The 23,435-nt window shown below is 42.6% G+C and overlaps 2 protein-coding genes across 2 annotated transcripts in view; one reads left to right on the top strand and one right to left on the bottom strand.

Moving 5' to 3' along the window:
- mipepa (mitochondrial intermediate peptidase a) overlaps positions 1-16,880 on the top strand; it is a 55,257-nt gene extending 38,377 nt beyond the window's left edge. Inside the window, exon 19 of the mRNA XM_080731624.1 lies at positions 15,534-16,880. Within this exon, the coding sequence (XP_080587750.1) occupies positions 15,534-15,634 (101 nt within the window). The 3' untranslated portion in view covers positions 15,635-16,880. The remainder of the gene's footprint in view (positions 1-15,533) is intronic.
- A 1,765-nt stretch (positions 16,881-18,645) lies between these two features.
- LOC308289795 (tumor necrosis factor receptor superfamily member 19-like) overlaps positions 18,646-23,435 on the bottom strand; it is a 31,566-nt gene continuing 26,776 nt past the window's right edge. Inside the window, exon 10 of the mRNA XM_080731548.1 lies at positions 18,646-19,305. Coding sequence (XP_080587674.1) covers positions 19,301-19,305 — 5 coding nt within the window. The 3' untranslated portion in view covers positions 18,646-19,300. The remainder of the gene's footprint in view (positions 19,306-23,435) is intronic.

Raw genomic sequence — 23,435 nt, 5'->3', positions numbered from 1 at the left:
AAGCAACCCTGGTGCACAGCAAAATCCTGAGTGTTAATTTAACTCTGAGAGTGTAAAAATGGGCCCAAAAATGGTACTTTTTGCTGTTAAATTAACACTCTTTTACTGTGTACTGAATAGGAACAGCAGCAGTAACAGTGGCGGAAAGTGAGACAGAGAAAGAGAGAGAGACAAAGAGAGAACGGCTGAGAGAGACAGAAAAGAAGGAGAAATAAGAGAGGAAGAGAAAGTCTGGAGAAGGAGAGAGAAGAAGAGTGAAAGGTGATCGACTAAGGGGACACGCTGACTGGGGCTCTGTTTTGTGGAGCCCAGGCTGCCCCCAGGCCCTGCTACAGAGAGGGCTTTCATAGGCTAACCTGTTCCCATAGCCCCCACTGCTCAGCACGGATCAAGAACCACACCAGTGGGATAATGGATCCACTTGGGTTGGGGGAGCCGGGTCCCAGGACCCCAGTGGTTCTCTTTCACCAGGTAGCAAGACCCTGTTGCCTCTGGCAAGCAGGCTGTACTGACTGCTTGTACTGATCTCCAAAGTAAAAAGCTATAATTTATTCTTTGAATTTATGGGTCCCTCTTGAAAATGAGATGCTGCATCTCACTGGGGCTTTCCCTTCAATGAAATCTTACAATCTTACAAATTTTACAATTGGCCAGACTAGCAATAGAATACAACAGAACTTCAGAAGATAGTATACTTCTATAAAATGAAGCATGGCTTGGCGCACACACATTCAGTGAAGGCAATTCAGAACTTCAGGGAAACTCAAACATTGGGGTGCGCTGCGTGCACCATGTTTCTAATATCACATATTGGGACATCTGAAAATCATTTTCAGTAGGAATCTTTTTGGCTTTAACCACTGTGATTTCCTTTGGGCAAAAACCTTGTATTTCATTAACTATTACATTTCTATTTTATACTTTGTCATATGACAGTGTCATTCAAAAGTAGCGGAAATTGGCATTCTATAAGCTTACTGTTTGGATGTTGCCCTTCACTACAGTCCTGCTTGTCAGCCTATACTGTAGTTAGATAAGAAGGTTAAATTATATTGATCCTTCGCACATACAGTACACACACGGAGAAGAAAGAAAGAAACATTGACCACTGTTGTCATTTTGTTTACAAGAGTGCCACTACCGCTCCTCTTGTGAAACCTTCCCAGTAGACTGTCATCACCCTTGTCATGTTTGCTTTTTTGCCATTCTAAAACACCATTTCCAGACAAAAAAAACAAATCTGGCTTTCCCAACTTCAAAGACATAATTACAGAGGCAGGGAGAGGATGGTTTGCCTGCGGGTTAGACGGAGGTAATTACTTTACACACCATGACATGTCTCGAATGGTTATGAGCAGAAGCTAAAGTGCTGCTGCAGCTACCAGAAATCTGTGTTCAAGTGCATGATTTTAATTACGTATACATATTACCTGGCCTGATAAGGCACACCAGCTGCTTATATTTTGAAGCCATATAAAAAAAATGGAATCGAACCTGGGTTCTCAATATTCTTTACACAGCTAGAGCATTCATTATAACAATATAAAAAATATGGAGGCTACAATCATTATGAAGCACATTTCAACACACTCACAAGCTGCTTGGCTTGACAGACCTATAAGCAATAGGTTTGGCCAACCAGTCAAACCCTGCCTCTGTTTGCCCCAGATATCCCAGCAGTCATAGGGAGGGAATCCACTGGGTGTGGCTGCCCCAAGCACTGAAAACAGCCAATCTGTGCCATTTCAGACTGGGATCAATAATCATTTAACAGTCTGACTGTGCCGAGAATTCCTATAAAGAACATCGAAATTGGTTGCCATGCTGTCTTTTGGTAACAACTTTACTGAAAGTCTTTATTCTGTTTTGTTTTTCTTGTTGTTTTTATTATTGAGAAACATGCACACTGTGCCAACATTAGGTATGTAACCTTCATAGCCACAATTACACTAAAGAACTATATATAGTATGTTCTGCTGTCAAAAACGGGTCTTTTCAACTTCCTTATCCCTAACGTCCTGAAAGGCCAAGCTGATTCATTGGTTGGTACTGCAGCTCAGATGCTTGATAACGCTTGATAGCTGCAAAGCAGCTGCAGTCCCTGGAGCAGTCATTAGCTTGGGCTCAGAGCTGTTAGCCAGCTACATCGGGCCTTCATTTAACTGATAGCCATCTTCCACCAATCCTCCCCAAGTAAATAAACAAGAAATTCCAATAAACCTGTGTGCCTGTTACCCCATTTGTAAGACATAACGCACTTTAAAAACAAATTGGTTACATTTAGTGGCCATGTGGCATCTGGCAGCTTGATGAACACAATGTGGTGTGTTTGTAAGTGGAAGCCAGCAGGGTTGTCTGCAGCTTCACCAGAGCAAACAGTAGGGTTTGGCATAATTACTAAATTGGAGAGAGGAAAAAGTACTTGTATTGTAGTGTGCAATATTAGTCGAGTCTTATTCTTTAGTATAAAGATCTCCCATATCCTCTTCATCAATCCATAATGTTCACAATTAATTTAAGGTGAAATCTAGACACGATCAGAGATCAGCATGACCAACTAGGGGTGTAACGATACATTTTAATAGCGATTCGATACATATCACGATACATGGTTGACGATACGATACATGGACGATATTGGTTCATTCATGGCAATACGATACGATTCGATTCAATGATTTAAAATCGATATAGTAACTATTTAGCAAAGACATTAAATCTATGTGAAAGGTGTGGATAGTGCAGGTTTTTAAGGGAAACATGTATTGTTATGGATATAAATAAGTAAACACTGATTATCTGGCAAATACATGGACATTGTATATATATATGGAAATCTATAATCTATATCTATATGGAAAGGAAAAGTAATTAAACCCCTCTTTTTAATTTTTTCTTCTTTCTTCTTAAATGCTAAATACAATGCACAAGTAGGTGGTATCGATACAATTGATTCTTTGCACTGCCGATTCGATACGATAAAAATCAAACGATACGATTCGCTTTTAGCTGTTTTCATTTCGATCTACTTCGATTTTTTTAAGTTAAAAACGATATTTCGATGCAGTTACTATATCGTTACACCCCTATGACCAACTGATCCATGGAAATGACAGATAGCCATGTCATTGCGTGCACTGTGCAGTGTATAGAATAAGAGTGAATACAATATTCTCTTCACTGTCAATTTGTTAGACATTCTTTGCCATAAATGCAGTATCAGCCTTTTCACTCCCTTTCTCATCTCATAATCTGATATCCTAATTATGTATTCTGTTAACCTTTTCCTTCCATTCATACACATGCTCTCAAGTTTCACAAAAGGTTTTCAACCTTTGCCTGCTGTTAAGATTGATGAGTAAATCCTCCTTCTGTGGGCAAAAGCCTTTTGAAATTATATACTTTTTACTATCCCAGCAAATCGCTCATTTTTAGGTTGTAGACATAATGGGTAATCAAGTATTAATTACGCATGGAAAAAATAGAAGGATCTGCAAACTCACATGTTGCGGACATCTGACTGGTTGTGAGCTTACTATGAAAACCTGCAGGTGTGTGCTCAGCAGAAGAATATAGCTGACCGTTTCTGACATCACAATGATGTTGAAAATGAATTCCGTCCATGTCCCTTTTATGCCCATATATGGAGATCCCTGTCCTGATGTCATCAATATTAAGCGCATATCTGGGAATGCCCATATTTGACAATGCCCATATATAGACGGCGGACGCTCCATATATGGCCAAGACAGAATTAATTTGCAAATCAAGACTGAGATCCAGGTGACTATCATCACCTGGATCTCCATATATGAAGATCACGACACTGACCTCATCAAACCGTGGATATCCATACATGGAAACGACTGGATCATCACCTAGATCTCCATATATGGAGCTGGTCAATACCTCTACATCTGACCTCACAGACTCCATATATGAATATAGCTGACCTGTTCTGACATCACAGTGATGACTCGACCAGCTCAGCAGAAGGGTATACATGCCAAAGCAGCCATGTGCATGCGCCCATGTGCACGCACCCATGCTTCTCGCCCTATAGGGCGTCTTACTGGTAGTCATCTGATCTGTAAAGATGAATGAATTGACCTATTCCTTAAGGTAAAATATACATTCTAATGCTTAAAATCCTGCCTGCCAGAGGTAACTACCTTTTGCCCTGCTTCCTAAGTATTGAGATGAATTGCATAGCATTATTTTTAAACGGTTTAAAGTTGATAACTCAGACTCTGGAATTTATGTAGAAAGGTCCAGGAGTTTGTAAGAAAGTGCTGTTTACAGGTCTTATTATCCGACAATGTAGACTGATATGGCCCTGGGGTAACTCATGCTATTGTAATGACGAAATCTAGAAAAGCCTTGCAAACCGAAAGTAGTGTGCCAGCACATTTTGTAAATACGCTGTGCAATATGCAGGGCATAATACATGTATATAGAGAGTGTAGGAGGACCTGAGGGACTTACTTGTTATCTATTCTAAACTAATCATTTTTTTTTTTTTTTTGTATTTAAAGTTATATTGTAGGCAGTTGGAATATCACTAAACGTTAAGCCAGGTCTTTTAATGTCAAGATCATAATGAAGTTCAAGGTTAAAAGAGAAGTTGTTGTACTCAGGAATGACCAGGAAATCCAGACTACTGCTTCATTTCTTTTCTACAAGCTAGCTGCTAATTTGGTTCTCACATCCATTCAATGGGACCCAGACAACTACTAGTTTTTGAGCGGTGGTCACACCGTCTCCTTAGCGTGACTGTGTGTGTAGGTATGTTAGTTTGTTAGTTTGTAGCATGGCAATACTGCTGGTGACCAGTGGCAGGCCTGGGTGACCAAGTGGCGCTGTTGAGCAGGCCAGGCAGGCGCGCGCGCACACACACACACACACACACACACACACACACACACACACACACACGGAAACTTTACTTTAAAATGAACTGCACACATCCACCGTGCTATAATCTTCAAAAATGTGTTTTGCTAAAGTCTACCTGCTGGTAGCGCTATAACAGGCCAATGTGAAAAGGGTAGCATTTGTTCCTTGACGTAGTGGGGATATGTGTGGCAAATTTCTCGGTAATCTCAAGCTGTGTTGATGATTGGTGGCATTTTGTTCAAAAACGGAGCAATCTTGCAAACTTTGGAAGCCAATATTTGCCAATTAGGATGGAATATGAAATATCAGACAGATCGGACTTGATCACATGACTATAGAGATACTGTGTACTGATTTGCATGATTGTTGGAGAAAATCTGATGGAATAAATAGCAAAGAATGTGTTTTACATAAGTTGCCCTCCTGGTGGCGCTATAAACGGCTATACAAATGTGAAAAATGTAGAGCAAAGGTTTATCCTTAGCCTCTAGGGCAGGGGTGGGCAACTTTGATGATGGAGAGGACCACTATATTTTCACACTCAGTCCAGAGAGCCACAATGCATAATACAGGCAAACATATCAAAAATAGCCGATCTACAAGCTCAAAACGCATCGCAGTGCAACGCGTTTTGAGCTTGTAGATCGGCTATTTTTTGATATTTTTGAATTGGAATCCTGAATTATGTTTTGCTATTCTTGAATTGGAATCCTGAAAAGTAAACATTTTATTTAATTTCAAATGCATGTAATTGTAACTGTACCTTTTCCTATGCAAACTTCTAATAAAGTCTTCAATCAATCAATCAAAACTTTATGAACTTAAATATATTGGCAATAAGAAATACTAGTAGTACTAGTCATAAAGCTACTAATATAGACTGAAGTAGCCTAATTAAAGCGGGTCATGTTTGCATGTTTGGAATGGTAACAGCTGAAATCAATAATATACTATTATAGTATTACGACATTAACCTGAGGGCCGCATTAAGTGAAGGTGGGGGCCGCATGTGGCCCTCGGGTCGCCAGTTGCCCATGTATGCTCTAGGGAGTGCGCATACAAAGTTTTCCACTTATCGGAGTTAAAGGTAAAAACACAAATTGCCCTGTTATAGTGCCACCATGAGGCTGATTTGAGAAATTTGAAGTGTAATTTCTTCCTCGGTCTAGTGGGAATGTGTGCGCCAGATTTCACCAAGATTGCACGCTGTGTTCATGATTTGATGCATTTTGTTTAAAATGGAGCAATCCTGCAAACTTTGGAAGCCAATTGTAGCCAATCAGGATGGAATATGGAAAATCGGACAGATCCATGTTGATCACATGACTGTAGAGATACTGTCTACCGATTTGTAGGATTTGTGGACAAAATCTCTAAGAGTAGTGTACAGAAATGTGTTTTGCAAACATCAGCCTCATGGTGGTGCTAGAACAGGCCGGAGATTAGCTGGTAACAAACTGGGTGGACGCACGCACGCACGGACGGACGGACGGACGGACGGACGGACGGACAGGGGCGAAAACATACTCTCCCCCATGCCTTCGGCTGGTGGAGACAATTATACAATAAGGTCCTCGGGGGTGGTATACAGAAACAAATGATCACTGATGTTAGGTTAAAAGTATATAGCCAGTGACAGCATTATAACATTTTTCCATAGTTTACCGAGAGTTGTTTTTGGCATGGTGTGTTTTAAACATTTTTTTTTAACTTTGTCTGTTCAGACTAGATGGGGTTTGGTAGCCTGGGGGATAAAGAAGCGGGATTGCCTGGCCGTATGAGAAAGTCTAGGCAAAATTGTTTGCTTTGCTTCTTTTGTTTTCTTAGTTATTTGTGTGCTTTGACTTTTTGTGTTTCTCTTTATATAATCCAATTTTGTAAGGAAAAAAATAAAAATCTAGGCAGTGAGAGTGAAGAATTGAAATCCCTTACTCTCCCAAACTGCTGTTAAGGTGGTCTTAATGAAGGTACAGAACCACCCACTGGATGTATTTATTTGAGGCATTCAGTGGCAAACCTGCATGCAACTATGAATGGAAAACTAGTGTTTGCTATAAAAGCATTCATGCTCAACCGAGCCTTCCCTGGATAAATAAAGATTTGAAAAGTTCACTTTAAGGTGCTGGAAGTTATTGTTATCTGTTTTCTGACTTCCATTCTATTTTCCAACATTGATTTGCCAACCTGGCAAGCACCACAGACGAGGATAAAAGCATAGTGGGCATGAACCCTTCTTAGTGCCAGTGTCGTTATGAATTAAGAATGCCATATTCTAAAGATTAGATGACTCATAATAGGTAAATCCACTATCCATAAGGCTCTGCCACAGTGTACACAAAGGACAGCTTAAACTCAGTTTGACTCAGGTTTGTTACTCAGTGTGTGTAACCAACACTGACTCTGTTATGGTTTCAGTGATTACTTGTATTTGTCTATGTTTTTCCAGCGGATTATCGTGTCATTTCATTTGCCTTGGTTATAAAGTCCAACATTTTGATGCATGCTTAATGAAATACCGCTTCAACTTTGCTCCATCTCCAAGGGAAATATTTTGAAAAAGAAAAGAAAATTATACCAACAAATCACTAAACAAATAACATCTAATTTGGTTCCATGATGGATTGCACAGCTTTTGATTCTTTGGAGCCAAATCTGATAAAAATGTGCAATAATGTACTCAGTTGTAAATTAATATACGATAGTTACAGTAGATGGAGAATAAGGTCCTGTGTAATCTAACATTGTTTAAGATACTATTTGATCCACTACCACTCTAAAAACCACAGTGATTCCTATAAGCGACGGCTGTACCCCACCAGTGTGTGTTCTCCACTACTTCTATCTAAGAGAGAGAGAGAGAGTCGGAGAGAGAATCTTGTTATGGCTTTGTTCAAGTTATCTGTACCGTACATTCCTCCACAACTCTCCCAGAGAGCCTGGTATGGCTGGGAAGAAGTGTAAGGGCTGCTGGTTGCTTCATTGTGGAGTCTCCTCAGCTACCGCCGATCACGTGAGAGCCAGGTGCTGACACCCCGAGCTGGTGGTGATGATAGGCCGGCAAAGGCTCTGTTGTTTACCTGACTGGCCTCTTCAATAGCTGGGGCGGGTCATCACTCACTCAGTCCCACTTTCTCAGTCTGTCTGTCTGAGTCTTTCAGTCTTTCACTTTCTCTTACTTTCTCTCAACGCGTCGCGTTAAAGAGGTGATGCCATCGTTTTGTACCTTTTCCTGTTTTGTATGTGTCTATGGAGTTAACATTACTCTAATAGACCCCCTGGTGTGGTTCAATATGGAAATCCCTGTGTGTTTTTGGTTACTTCCTGAAAGCTGAAAGCCCCTGAGTCAAAAGGCCAACTTGAAATACACAGATATAATGACATCATAATATCATCCACTCCCCTTTTTACCATCCAACAAAATCTGTGGGTGTGGCTAACTTCAGCTGGGTCACCTAGCCTCGGAAACCCAGGCATTTTATTTTGGCGATAGGAAGACCCACCTGACAACCAGGCATAGTTAATGAGCAGGTTGGTGTGGCCATATAAAAACATAATTTTGAACGGTTTCTGTAACTTTTTTGAAATAAATCTTTCTCCAAGTATAATCATAATACCTGATGATTATGTTGTAGGGGGGGAAAAATCATGGCACCCCATCTTTAACTTAACAATATAAGATATTAAATTGTAACTCAGGCTTTAGGCTTCAGTCTCCCTCACTACTCTTGATTGTCTCCCACACTGTATCCATCAGTCTCTCTTCCTCTCCCTTGCATCCCCTTCCTTTTTTTCCAACGTGTTCTTTCTGTCTCTCACCCTCTCCTGCCCTTCCTCATTCTTTCCTCCCTTTATCTCCCTCCCATGCTCTTTACCTACCCTGTTCTCTCCTGATCTCTCTGCCTCGCTCAGGGAGCAAGAGGGATTTCGTTCTGTTGTCAGCCTCGGCATGTTGAGCTTTGCTTGTTTAACACACTGACCTGAGGCGGGCAGGGCTCCAAGGCCACAAATCCCCCTGGTGCACAACGCAGGCAGGAAATTGGTGTCATTAGAGAAAGTGCCAGTGATGCCGCAGACAGCACGCAGTTTATCCAAAGTAAAGATCTGATCCCAGAGCTCTCCTGGCTCATGTACAGTAGGGCTGGGATATTGACAGAGAGAGAGAAAAGAAAACATGCATGAGATTTCATAGTTTACACTGTACATGTGTGTTTGTATGTTTTGGGCGAATTCCGGATGTACTGTAGGTGAACATGCAGTAGCTACAGTACACTTGAAGACCAGGGGTCGGCAACCTTTTTTGACATTCTGAAGTACCATGTTTTCTTTATATTCAGTATGCCATATCAACATTATGTTTAATTATGTCTATGACTAATCTTTTTTTTTTTTTTTTTTTTTTCACTTCAGGATATAATGATCATTAGACTAGACGCAGCGCTACTCAACCCGCGGCCCGCGGGCCGCATGCGGCCCTTTCCGCATGTCTGTGCGGCCCGTCATGATCTAATAAAAATATAGTTATTCTATCGAGTGAACGCAGCATTTCTCAGTGTGTATCGGTACAAATTGACGGCTGAAATCATGATGTATCATTCGCTGAGTGTCTGGATCGGTAAACTCCACGGCTGTATCGTTTTTTTCATGTAGTATTTCATTCTATCCTATGTTTCCGAGGCACATTGAATGCACCATCTCAGCCCCCTCCCCAAAAGCCAATCTTTAACGCGAGTCGCCACAGTGACAGCACTCGGACATTCATTCTGCAGGCAGGCAGGCAGACAGTGCAGAAGTGCACACAGACGAGCTATGCAGCAGCAGCCGCACGCGAGTTTAGAAACTCTAGGCTTGCTAAGGGAAGGAGCGCTCGTTTTCAGTTATTGTCCACGACATTGCAAGCGGCGCGAAGGCCAGCGGACCTTGGTCCTGCTCTTCGCGCCCGAGCGCCGTAGGCGCGAGTGCCCGCGAAGAGCGGGCCAGGGCCGGCCGCGCGAGTTACGAAGCCGTGGTGAATGCAATCGTTATATTTATGCCCAGGCCGTAAGGCCTGGGCAAGCGCACGATAAACGCAATGATAATTGGGTTTTGGTGCACCTCGCGCGGTCCAAGTGACTACAATGGAGCGCTCCCAACCTCCGGTTCAGCCAATCACAAGCTTCAAAAATGAGTGCGGGGCGTGGTTTCCCTTAGCAAGCCTAGAATTTCTAAACTCGCCAGCCGCACAGGTTAAAAATGCAAGATTAGCAGTACAGTAATTAGCGTTATAATAACATCCATGATTGTCCGCTGCGCTGATTGTTGTCACAGAGTAGCACAGCTGAGTGTAATCAACGGCCGTTTCTTGGCGAATCTCCGACGGTATTGATTGAGATCATTTTGTTAAAGAAAGCTTCTGCGCTATATCTGCACACACAAAACAACAATGTTGCTGGGTGTTGTAGGACTACTACTTGCGTTTAAAACAAAGTAGTTTTCACTGTTTTACAACTTTCCTGTTGAGTGTTGATGCAATGGTGCAACTCTCTTTCTCTGCTGCTGTTCTGTTCTGGGAAAGAAGCCTAATTTATACTTAGCAGTACAAGGGTGTCGCACCTAAAATAGGAGACCTACAAGCTCACAACGCGTCGTGGATGCGACGCGCTGTGAGCTTGTAGGTCTATGTTTTTAAAACATTTTTGGCTAAAATGGCATAATCTTGGATATTATTAATATAACAAACCAGGGAGTTGTTTTTCAGGTGAAGGACCCCTTAGCTGAGAGAGATATAAAGCAGGGACCCTCACTGTAGGCTAGGTATTATAGCCTACTGTAGGCTATTATACTGTATCACACAAATATTTGGCAGCCCCCCCTGTAATAACCTGAGGATTGGGGTCCCTAACCCCCAGTTGAAGACATGTACTAATAATGATATAGGCCTACTATATGATTAGTAATCAAACAATTCTACAATAGCAGCAGTTGGGTTGTTGGACCCAAAATGTGGCTGTTTTCTGTGTGTTTCCTTAATTATTAGACAAATTATTAGACAAAATCATTGTAAACGTTCAAAATGGGACCGTCATTTTTAGCTTGCGGCCCTTTGACTTTTGGCATTTTGCTGAGTGGCCCCTGAGCCATCTTAAATTGAGTAGCCCTGGACTAGAGGAATAGCCCAACTATCTCCCACCTATCCTCCCCAATCAGAGTTCAGAGTTTGAATTTAGATTTGTAGAATTATGTGCAGAATATAATTTGCATACAGATGTGGGAAAGAAATCCTCTCTCACACTTGTGAGTGTGCCTAAGGTTGCCTACCCCTGTTGTAGACACAGGACACCAGAATATAATACTACAGAGTTGTAGAGTAGAGTGACAACTCACATCTGTTTGTGTGCCAGTACAGCAAAGTTTCATTCCCAAACACTACTTCTGATTGAGCAAGTATATCCATGGTAATATCCCACAGGGGTTGTGGTAGTTGTAAAAAAGGTATATGCACAAACGCCATTTTGTTCTACTTCCGGGTGTCTTTCGACTTCCTTCACAGGTGTTACCGATGATACTAATGAAGGGTCTGTTCCATTCTGGTCAAACAGAGTCAGGGCAGCTATTGTGCATGTTGGCTCACTGGAAAACACTCTGCTACACCAGTGGGTCTCAAAGTGTCCTTGCTTGAGTGGGTTCCAAATGTCCCCATACAGGTGTATAACTCTGAGAGTGTACAAATGGAAGCAAATGGACCTGCAAGGGTCCATTTGATTCCATTTGTTGATTCCATTTGTACAGAGTTATGGGGGTCCTTGAAATTAAAGAACCACTGTACAATAAATCAAACAGAGCCTTAATTAGTATCATTAGTAAGGAAGGAAGTCGAAAGACACTCGGAAGTAGAACAAAATGGCGGATGTGCATATACCCTATTTATTCAAGAGGCTGAGTTTCTGTATGTATTGGGTTGAAGTTCAGGTAAATTGACTTTATTTGACCAAATGAGTCGACAATCGGCTCAAACTGATTAAAACATGATGAGAAACATAAATTGAGAGAAAGCTAGAAAATGTTGTGTAGATATCACCAATAAAACACCTTCCCCCAAAACAAAGATGCAAGGTGACCTGACACGGTATCCACTGTGTTAATCTGCAAATGATGTCGACGTCTCAAGTGGCATCTACAGTACGTCAGCAGTGGTCACAACACTCCCATCAGGCCGCTCTGTAATAGCGGCTATCATTAATGTCTGGAAACCATGCAGGGTCTTTTCATGTGGTCTCCGTGTTCCCCTCGCCTCCACAGGCCTTGTGGTTGCTGTGTGCTCAGGACCCCTGTATGCCTGTATCGTTTTGTTGCCAAGGGGCAGGGTGCGACTGGTGGGGTAATAAGAGACAATGAGACCTGCCCTGTCTCCATCTCTCTCTCTCTCTCTCTCTCTCTCTCTCTCTCTCTCTGCCCCTCTCTCTCTCTGCCCTCCACCCCCCCCGCCCCCCCCCCCCCGCCCTTCTCCTTCTCTCTCTTTCTCGTGAGGCTTTAGTGTGGGAGGCTGGGATCAAGCCAAACCAAGTCTCAGTTTCCACCTGCTGAGACAGTTATAGGATGCTTTTGAGAGATGGGTTTTGTGTGTGTGTGTGTGTGTGTGTGTGTGTGTGTGTGTGTGTGTGTGTGTGTGTGTGTGTGTGTGTGTGTGTGTGTGTGTGTGTGTGTGTGTGTGTGTGTGTGTGTGTGTGTGTGTGTGTGTCCAGCTGTGTCTGTCCTTTCATGTATATGGAGAGCACACACTGTGTAATAGAGAGAGAGTGTGTGTGTGTCTGTGTGAAAGTGCGTGTTCCTAAACTCTTTTGTGAAACTCTTTGGGTCTCCATCCATGCGTGCTTGCGTAGACATGCTTTTTTGTGTGTCTCTGTGTGTGTGTGTTGGAGGTGACCCATGCAGGAAAGACGGTGAGGGGGAGGCCCTATTTACATTGGCAGCCACACAAGGGGAAATGAACTGAGTTCAAAGCAGGAGTGCAGCAGAATTGTAAAGCAAGCGCAGGGAGCGCTCCACGCATGAGCTGGCAGACAGGCTCTGAAAACACACATTCTCATGGCTGCTCACACAACAAAATCATATTAGCTCTACAGCAATAGTCAATATATGTGGGAGAGAGATAGAGTAAGTGTAAGGTCAAGAGAAAAGGTCAATGCTAACATACAGTAGGTAGGTACCATTAAATGTAAACGTTCAAAGTAGAAATATGCATTTCCGTACTTCCGTTACTATTTAGCATTTTTGCCACTTTCATGGTGCTTACCATACAGTATGGACAAATTAATGGCCACTTATCCTGGTAATCCTTCTTTTATTTGGCTTCTTAAAAGCATTCTTCTTGCAAAAGCACCTGGCGTGCATGTGAGGTTGTGTACCAGCCTATCTCAAGAACCACCCGACCGATCGACTTGAAACTCTGTGTGTGTCTTGCGGAGGACCCGAGGGAGTGATGCTGCGAGTAGGAACTTGGTCACATGGGGGGGGGATCTCCAAAAATATAGATAATTCCGCAAATCCCCATATATGGAGTACCCTGATCACAGTACAGACATCATGGAGTGGCCATACACAGAACTCCATATATGGCATAAAGGGGACTCAGAAAGACAAGCAGACGAGTACAGCGGGTATGCTGGAAATGGGTAGAAGTGTTTTTTTTTTAGTAGCAACTTCGTCTTGTACTCGATAATCTTAAATCTGTGTTGCTTCTTATGCCTGGTACCAATGTCTTTTTTCAGTTTTCTGTATAAGTTTGGACAAATACCCATGCTCCCACTAGTGAAACAAAAATCACTAAAGTCATTCAAATTCATCATCTGTGGAACATGAAGATGCATAGCAAATTCCCTGAGAATCCAGCCGGTAGTTTTTGAGATGTTTAGGACCAACGTGGTGGACGGAGAGATCGACATCACCATCCTTTAGGTGATAAGCTATCCACCTAAAGTGAGGAAACAAGTGGAGGCCATCATAGTCAGTCACGGTGAAGTCCTATCACTGTGACTGACTGGTCTAGATCGACCAATCAGTGAACGGGGTGATGGGCCGATCTGTCTGAAAGTAAAAACAGAGAGATGTGTCGGGGTTCGCGGTGGATAGCTCTTCACCGCGAGTAATGACGTAATGTTGTAGTTTTATGACTTAAAAAGACTACACCGTGGTGGATAGCTTATCACCGTGGTGCCTACTATGATAGGGGCATATGGCAGACGGCGACGGTAACCGGAAATGATCAGCGCTCGATGTATAAACCTGCCGTCGTCTCTACAACGCCAGAAGCTCCCTTTTCACGTTGTGGCTAGAACGTCTGCTGCGTAGACGCGTTGCCAAGGGAACCAAAGAGTTCAGTAAAAGGGGTGGGACCCCGTCGCCGACAGCTGTTTGCTTAACGATTTTGACTGCTACAGTATGGCCATTACGTCATAGCAGCCGTACTCCGCCTGGCGCTGCTGCCCTGAAAATCGTCAGGCTTAAAGTCGCTAGTGTGGCTCAGAAGGAGCCTGCCATGATGCCATCTAGAACAAGGTTGTCTGTATGAGCATGTCTGTGTCCTGAGGAAAGTAGACCAATCACAGCGAAGCTCACAAGTTGATTTAAGCAGTCACACCTGAGTCAAACTAATTAGGCTCTGAGCTAAGTGTGACACGCCTGTTGTGTGTGAACCATTCCCACACACATTCACAGGGAGAGCCTCTGTCATGACAGGTTAAGAGGAAAATATTACTTTCGCCCCTGTCTGGCCGTCTCTCCATGTGCGCGTCTGTGAGTAGCTAATTTCAGGCATCGCTGGACCGACTGGTGTGTAACTTTGCATGGACGCTAGGCCACGGGACAACCCCTACCTCAAATGTTACAAATCGGCATCATTGTGGCTATAACAGGCCGCTTTACATTTTGGCCTTTAACTCTTGAACTGTAGGTCTGACGGTCAAAACATCTCCTAGGATCATAACCCTTTGGGGGCGCATCAAATGCATTAATTAATCAGTGCATTGATGCACTGATTAATCACCCCTATTTTATACTTTGTCATACAACTGTGTTGCACAAACATAGCTAATCTACGGGCCGCCTGCTGGCCTACTGGTCCGGGTGCATACCACATGGGCATTGCCATTTCGGCATTGATACCTGTCGGCGTCACTGGTTCAATTCCCGATCCGGGAGACCTTCCGCATGTCACTCTCCGTCTCTCCCCCATTTCCTGTCAGTCAACTGTCCTATCCAATAAAGGCATGAAAGCCCAAAAAAAATCTTTAAAAAAAAAAAGAATATATATATATATATATATATATAGCTAATCTACAAGCTTGTAGTGCTTGTAGATTGAGCTTGTAGATCAGCAGCCCTTGTGATAATGGCAAGCAGGTATCTGATACTGTACAGAAATTAAAACAACTTTGAATTTGAGTGAATAATTGAATTGAATTGAAAAATGTAAACAGCAGATCAACGTAAAGAAAACTTTATAGTCCAGACCTTTTCTTTATATTAATCAGAAAATATTGCCATGCACCTCTTTTTTGACAATTATGGTTTTATTTATATTTAAAATATTTAAAAATCGTTTTTGTGGTGAAAGTGCACTCTTCTCCCATATCGCCCCTATTGAAAGTGTTTTTGTGTCACAGGGATGCTGCAGAGACGGCCCACTGTGGAAGAACTGGTGGACGCGCTGGTGTCTGAGCTCGACCACAACTTTGAGACTTTTCTCATGGACTCTGAAACCTGAGGCGTTCCCTCCTCATGGAAACATGGACTTCCAGGCGCCACGAGGAAAAGGAAGAGCCTTACAGTTGCACACAAAGTACGCACAGATCAAGAAAAGACTCTTTAAAGGGTACACGTTTGTATACCTTTTCACCAGATAATAATCCAAACCTGCGGGATGTTCAGGTCATCTTGAAGCGTTTTGTATTTGTCTTGGCCTGTATGACATTATAACTAAATTGGCTTTTAGATGGTTTCTGCCTGGGAGCTGAATTCTGTGAACTGATTATAAAAATTGTAGGACTGAATGTCTTTGTAATGCCAAGAAGTAACAAGGTCAAGAAATCCATCAGTGTCATCCTTCTGAGCCTTAGGTGACTAGTTCAGAAGGTATGTATTACAATGTATCAACCACTTAAGCCCTATAACGTTTGTTCAAGTAGCGAAAATAGCTAATATACTTAGGGCTGTCACAATTATTACATAATCGTCTAATCGTGATTATTTGACATTACCGCAATTATTTTGTCATAATCGTCATAATCGTGAATGTCAGAAATGTCAGAAATAGTGGAAATAGCAGATCTACAAGCTCACAACGCGTCGCATCTATCAATGTTATTTTTTAAGTAGTAAGTTGTCAAATATGTCAGTAATTTCTTCGTGTATTTAGGTTTTGTGTCATATCTGCCATGTGCAACTTCAAAGCCTAAAAGCCAAACAGAAATGTAATTGTCAATGACAAAAACACAATTAAATCGTTAATCGCCAATTATTTGAGTGACAATTAATCGTCATGTAAAATGTCATATCGTGACAGCCCTAAATATACAAGCTCTCAACGTTTCACTGGCTTGTATATCAACCATTTAAAGAAATATATATGTATTTTAAATATATATGGAACCTTCTTTTTTTATTTTGAGACTTTGCCCAAAATAGGGATGCGGATGCTAGGGTTAATGTGGTTAACCGATAATTGACCTTCTTGACCTTGGATAATTGACAGTTGACCACAAAGAAATTCCAGCACATGTCAGATATTCAGTTAGAGATATAAAGCGATATATGTACAAAGGATGCCATCACCAGGTTATATTCAATTGTCAAAAAAATAAATCACTACTCTGCAAGGACCAGCATGGCTAGTGTGTACCTGAAAATGTCACTTTAGACATAGGACCCCAAAACAACACCCACTAGTGATCTCAACTGACAACCGTTAATGTTATATTACACATGACACAAGTAATGATGGCTGTTTTTAATGCTTGTCAATGTTCCAAGTCACATGTTTAGCTGACAGATGTACAGCCCAATATAATTATATAAAATATGTAACACCTTTTTGTTTTAATATTTGATTAGATTTACTCTACAGCTACAACCATATTGGAAATATGTAAAAAGGAAAAAACAATGTTGCTTGGAGTGCAGGTATGTTTGTTGTAAACCAGTGCAAAAATAATATGGAATTATCCATATTATTTTGTGGAGTACCGCTGCTACTAATACACACAGGCTAAAAATAGCATTTTCAGTATCGGGTGTAAGCGGTTCATTGTTATTTCCTGGTCAGATCCGAGTGGAGGAAGAATAGCAAATCTGTTCTTCCTGTCATCTGGTGCAGTGTTTTGACTTAAGAGCAATACTGCTCTTAGTGTTTTGTCTACAGCTTCATGCAGGGGATAGGAGGAGGAGGCGGGGTCGAGATAAGATGTGCTAGTCAGGGACGTGCAGAGAATGTTAGAGAGACGGGATGACATTTCTAAAAGGGCATTTTGGTGAAAATATTGAAAATAGCAGACCTCCAAGCTCACAACGCGTCGCGCTGCGACGCGTTGTGAGCTTGGAGGTCGGCTATTTTCGGTGCTTGATACCACACTGAACTAAGCATAATCAAGTCAATACTGGAGATGTGGCGTAACCGCATGGGTTTCTACACAGATACGGCAATTTGTTAAATATAAGATGCTGCATTCAAGTTCAGGAGAGTTTGGACATGGCAATTCTCTTGAATGCTGCCTTCAGTAATGGCATAGAAAGAGGGCATTTGCATTTCTTTCACCATAATAAAAACTGCATTCATGGTCTGGAGAGGGCACTTTTTACAGACAGGTAAAAGGGCAGGGGCTCAAGCCTCCTTTGATGTCTATGCGTGCACGTGCCTGGTGCTAGTGGTGGTGGTGGGAGAAGCTGGAGTCAACCAAAGATCCCATGCCTCTCAAGTCGCCTCACCTTCCAAATGTCTCCTAATTAAATGGGGGAAATTATGTCGATTTGCACTTCAGTCGTGTTCCTCCAGTGTGCAGGAATCCTTGATTCCTTCATGGCTGCTGCATCTGTTTCAACAGATTCAGACGGTAATTAACCAGGAGGGGAGGGGGGGGGGGACCGCAGCTGCACCCATGACGGTGTTCTTACTTGCCTAACTAGTGCGGATGTGAGACCCCGGGCAGTTGTAGGGCTTGGAAGTTGGAAGGGGGACTTCACAGTGCTGGGAGATTGTGAACATGTGCATCAAAGGGAAGGGGTGCACCGGGTGGCTACAACCCACGAAAATGAGAGATCTGCAAGCTCTCAATGCACCGCTTCAAGGCGCATTGAGAGCTTGTAATGTGGAGCTGTTATTTTTGGCGTGCAACACTGGCGCACGCGGCGCACAACCATGGTATAAATCAGCCATAAGTGTGGAGTAAGTGATTGGACAGCTTCTGACTGTTCTGTGTTCTACAGTAATTAGTTTCTATGTTTTATCTTTTCCCAGCTGAACATAATGTTCCAACAAGGGATGTCTTGAAAATGTGATGGACAGTTTATGTGTAATGCACAGTTTTATTAAATAGCGTTAGAAAAACACCATGAATAGTTTATGGACCTGTTTTAAATACATTTAAAAGGCATCTCGGAAAAAAACAACATATGAAGCTCAACAAATAGTGTGTACTTTTCATAGTGGTTTATTTACAAATGTGTAAAATTATATCAAGTTCTCAACGTGGAAGCGTCCATGCGCAACCACCAATACTACAACTGGAGGCAAACAAAAAGGCAAGCATTTAGTCAGTCATGTCTATGTTACAAAAATATTGACCTATTCACTATTTTACAGTTATCTACAAACAGCAAATTTGAAATCACACAAACATTCCTCGTTGTCTTAACTTGTTCAGTATTATCTAGATTGTCTTCAGTGCGCACTGTATCACTTTTGACGCTTGATTGTCAGGTCTATAAGAGACCAACACGTGATAATGCCAGACATTCTTAAAAAAAATGAATACACGCCACTTTGTGCCACAAATACTCGGCCAATGCTCCTTGTCGCTTTGAACTTCATTCGACTGACCTCCTGGACCAGCGAGCTCACATTCTGTGGTTTTGCATCTCTTTCATCTGCATGCATACAGTACTCCTTTGTCCTCGTGCTTTTCTTTGACCTTGGAAGTGCTTTTGCATTTATGTACATTGTCCCTTCAGTCGCTTTGAGGAAGGAGAAGCTCCAGGGTCAGAGGCAGAAGGGTCTGAGTCTTGTCCAGGTCTGTCCACCACACACGGGGGTTTGGGGGGTTAGTGCTATCTGTGTGCGCCGGCTAGAAAGTCTCTGAAACGGGATCTGGTTGTGGCTGTCCAGGGTCCAGGGTGGTTCAGCGGGGGGTTGGGGGGATGTGTGCCAAAGAAACCCATCTCATCCTGGAAGAAGAGAAAGTGGAGAAACACACACACCGTCCATTAGTAATTTATCTACCCAGGGTTGGCCAGGGGGGGAGCTAAGTCATGAGTCATGTTAAAACAATATCTCCATGGCTACATCAAAGAGCTGGGCTTGGACTCTGCCTGACGCTATCTCTGATACTTAGCCAGACTCATTCCGCTTCGCACGGACATAAACACCACTGTTCCTGTCCATCAAAGAGAGAGAGAGCAGCAGTTGTGGCACAATAACCACTCTGGGGAAACTGCACGCGCCTGTTCAAGAGTAATGCTTTGTGTGCGTGGATGTATTTGAGTTTCGCAGAATGTCCTTTTATGTGAGTGATTGAGTATTTGCATATTGTGTGTGTGTGTGTGTGTGTGTGTGTGTGTGTGTGTGTGTGTGTGTGTGTGTGTGTGTGTGTGTGTGTGTGTGTGTGTGTGTGTGTGTGTGTGTGTGTGTGTGTGTGTGTGTGTGTGTGTGTGTGTTTGTTTTAGACTACACTTGGGAATGTATTTGAATACTGCAAAGTATACATGTGACACACACAGTATATGAATGTAGGTCTGCCTGGGCCCAGAAAAGGGGGATTCCACTTTCGTTGAGCAGAAGCTGTTTGGTTTCCCATGTATGAGGACCGGGTTTGAAACCAGGTTGTTACATACAGTGTATGTTATGAGTTTGAGTGTCCGCTGTATTTATGCATCTATTCTTGTTCACCTACTGAGAGAACCCACATTCCAGTCTGCTCTGGTGGCACTGCCCTTCTGTCTCTGCCCAGTTATGACACTCCTATTCACACATATAAAAAAAATCACACCCGTGTGAAGTGGAGCTGTGTGTGTGTGTGTGTGTGTGTGTGTGTGTGTGTGTGTGTGTGTGTGTGTGTGTGTGTGTGTGGATCATGTGTACCGATTTTTGTGACATTTGAAGAAAATATGTAGGAAAAGGAGCAAAAAGTGTGTTTTGGAGAAAATTCAAGATGGCGGAAAATCTATCATGGCGCAAATGGGCGTGGCCTATATGGGGAGATGCGTCATGACCCAAGGAATCCAGGGAAAAAATATTTTTAATTTTCCGACCTACGGTTCAAGAGTTACAGGCCAAAACGTAAAGTGGGGTGTTATGGCGCCACCATGCGGCCAAATGACACAATTATTTTTTATTTAATCCTTGAAATCATTATGAACCTCCTCTCCAAGTCTTGAAACTCTAGCCCCTATGGTTTGCGAGAGACTAATAATTGAATGTGAGTTTTTGCAATTCCCATTATAAGTCAATGGGGAAAATTAATTCACTAATAAATTAATATCAATTAAACTATTGAACCTTTCTCTTAGCAAGTTACTAGCCCACTATTCCCGAGTAAGCCGGTCGATTTGACATATGGCGCGAGTGTGTGGTGGCAAAACTGTGGGACTAGTAGCGTGCCGAAGTTTAGGAAGTTCAGGCTACATACAGACACACAGACAGACAGACAGACAGACACACACACAGACAGACCCACACGGCCACGTATAGGGAGCCTGTGCTTCACACAGCTCCAAAAATCACACCCGTGTGTGTGTGTGTGTGTGTGTGTGTGTGTGTGTGTGTGTGTGTGTGTGTGTGTGTGTGTGTGTGTGTGTGTGTGTGTGTGTGTGTGTGTGTGTGTGTGTGTGTGTGTGTGTGTGTGTGTGGATCATGTGTACCGATTTTTGTGACATTTGAAGAAAATATGTAGGAAAAGGAGCAAAAAGTGTGTTTTGGAGAAAATTCAAGATGGCGGGAAATCTATCATGGCGCAAATGGGCGTGGCCTATATGGGGAGATGCGTCATGACCCAAGGAATCCAGGGAAAAAATATTTTTAATTTTCCGACCTACGGTTCAAGAGTTACAGGCCAAAACGTAAAGTGGGGTGTTATGGCGCCACCATGCGGCCAAATGACACAATTATTTTTTATTTAATCCTTGAAATCATTATGAACCTCCTCTCCAAGTCTTGAAACTCTAGCCCCTATGGTTTGCGAGAGACAAATAATTGAATGTGAGTTTTTGCGATTCCCATTATAAGTCAATGGGGAAAATTAATTCACTAATAAATTAATATCAATTAAACTATTGAACCTTTCTCTTAGCAAGTTACTAGCCCACGATTCCCGAGTAAGCCGGTCGATTTGACATATGGCGCGAGTGTGTGGTGGCAAAACTGTGGGACTAGTAGCGTGCCGAAGTTTAGGAAGTTCAGGCTACATACAGACACACAGACAGACAGACACACAGACAGACACACAGACAGACCCACACGGCCACGTATAGGGAGCCTGTGCTTCACACAGCTCCAAAAATCACACCCGTGTGAAGTGGAGCTGTGTGTGTGTGTGTGTGTGTGTGTGTGTGTGTGTGGATCATGTGTACCGATTTTTGTGACATTTGAAGAAAATATGTAGGAAAAGGAGCAAAAAGTGTGTTTTGGAGAAAATTCAAGATGGCGGAAAATCTATCATGGCGCAAATGGGCGTGGCCTATATGGGGAGATGCGTCATGACCCAAGGAATCCAGGGAAAACATATTTTTAATTTTCCGACCTACGGTTCAAGAGTTACAGGCCAAAACGTAAAGTGGGGTGTTATGGCGCCACCATGCGGCCAAATGACACAATTATTTTTTATTTAATCCTTGAAATCATTATGAACCTCCTCTCCAAGTCTTGAAACTCTAGCCCCTATGGTTTGCGAGAGACAAATAATTGAATGTGAGTTTTTGCGATTCCCATTATAAGTCAATGGGGAAAATTAATTCACTAATAAATTAATATCAATTAAACTATTGAACCTTTCTCTTAGCAAGTTACTAGCCCACGATTCCCGAGTAAGCCGGTCGATTTGACATATGGCGCGAGTGTGTGGTGGCAAAACTGTGGGACTAGTAGCGTGCCGAAGTTTAGGAAGTTCAGGCTACATACAGACACACACACACACAGACAGACAGACCCACACGGCCACGTATAGGGAGCCTGTGCTTCACACAGCTCCAAAAATCACACCCGTGTGAAGTGGAGCTGTGTGTGTGTGTGTGTGTGTGTGTGTGTGTGTGTGTGTGTGTGTGTGTACCGATTTGTGTGACATTTGAAGAAAATATGTAGGAAAAGGAGCAAAAAGTGTGTTTTGGAGAAAATTCAAGATGGCGGAAAATCTATCATGGCGCAAATGGGCGTGGCCTATATGGGGAGATGCGTCATGACCCAAGGAATCCAGGGAAAAAATATTTTTAATTTTCCGACCTACGGTTCAAGAGTTACAGGCCAAAACGTAAAGTGGGGTGTTATGGCGCCACCATGCGGCCAAATGACACAATTATTTTTTATTTAATCCTTGAAACCATTATGAACCTCCTCTCCAAGTCTTGAAACTCTAGCCCCTATGGTTTGCGAGAGACAAATAATTGAATGTGAGTTTTTGCGATTGCCATTATAAGTCAATGGGGAAAATTAATTCACTAATAAATTAATATCAATTAAACTATTGAACCTTTCTCTTAGCAAGTTACTAGCCCACTATTCCCGAGTAAGCCGGTCGATTTGACATATGGCGCGAGTGTGTGGTGGCAAAACTGTGGGACTAGTAGCGTGCCGAAGTCAGGCTACATACAGACACACACACACACAGACAGACAGACCCACAAAGCTACGTATAGGGAGCCTGTGCTTCACACAGCTCCAAAAATCACACCCGTGTGAAGTGGAGCTGTGTGTGTGTGTGTGTGTGTGTGTGTGTGTGTGTGTGTGTGTGTGTGTGTGTGTGTGTGTGTGTGTGTGTGTGTGTGTGTGTGTGTGTGGATCATGTGTACCGATTTTTGTGACATTTGAAGAAAATATGTAGGAAAAGGAGCAAAAAGTGTGTTTTGGAGAAAATTCAAGATGGCGGAAAATCTATCATGGCGCAAATGGGCGTGGCCTATATGGGGAGATGCGTCATGACCCAAGGAATCCAGGGAAAAAATATTTTTAATTTTCCGACCTACGGTTCAAGAGTTACAGGCCAAAACGTAAAGTGGGGTGTTATGGCGCCACCATGCGGCCAAATGACACAATTATTTTTTATTTAATCCTTGAAATCATTATGAACCTCCTCTCCAAGTCTTGAAAC

This window comes from Nannobrachium achirus (genome assembly GCF_963921795.1).
Source record: "Nannobrachium achirus genome assembly, chromosome: 8".
Lineage (NCBI taxonomy): Eukaryota > Metazoa > Chordata > Actinopteri > Myctophiformes > Myctophidae > Nannobrachium > Nannobrachium achirus.
Note: the sequence above shows the minus strand (reverse complement) of the source record. Positions and strands in the feature narration are given on the sequence as shown.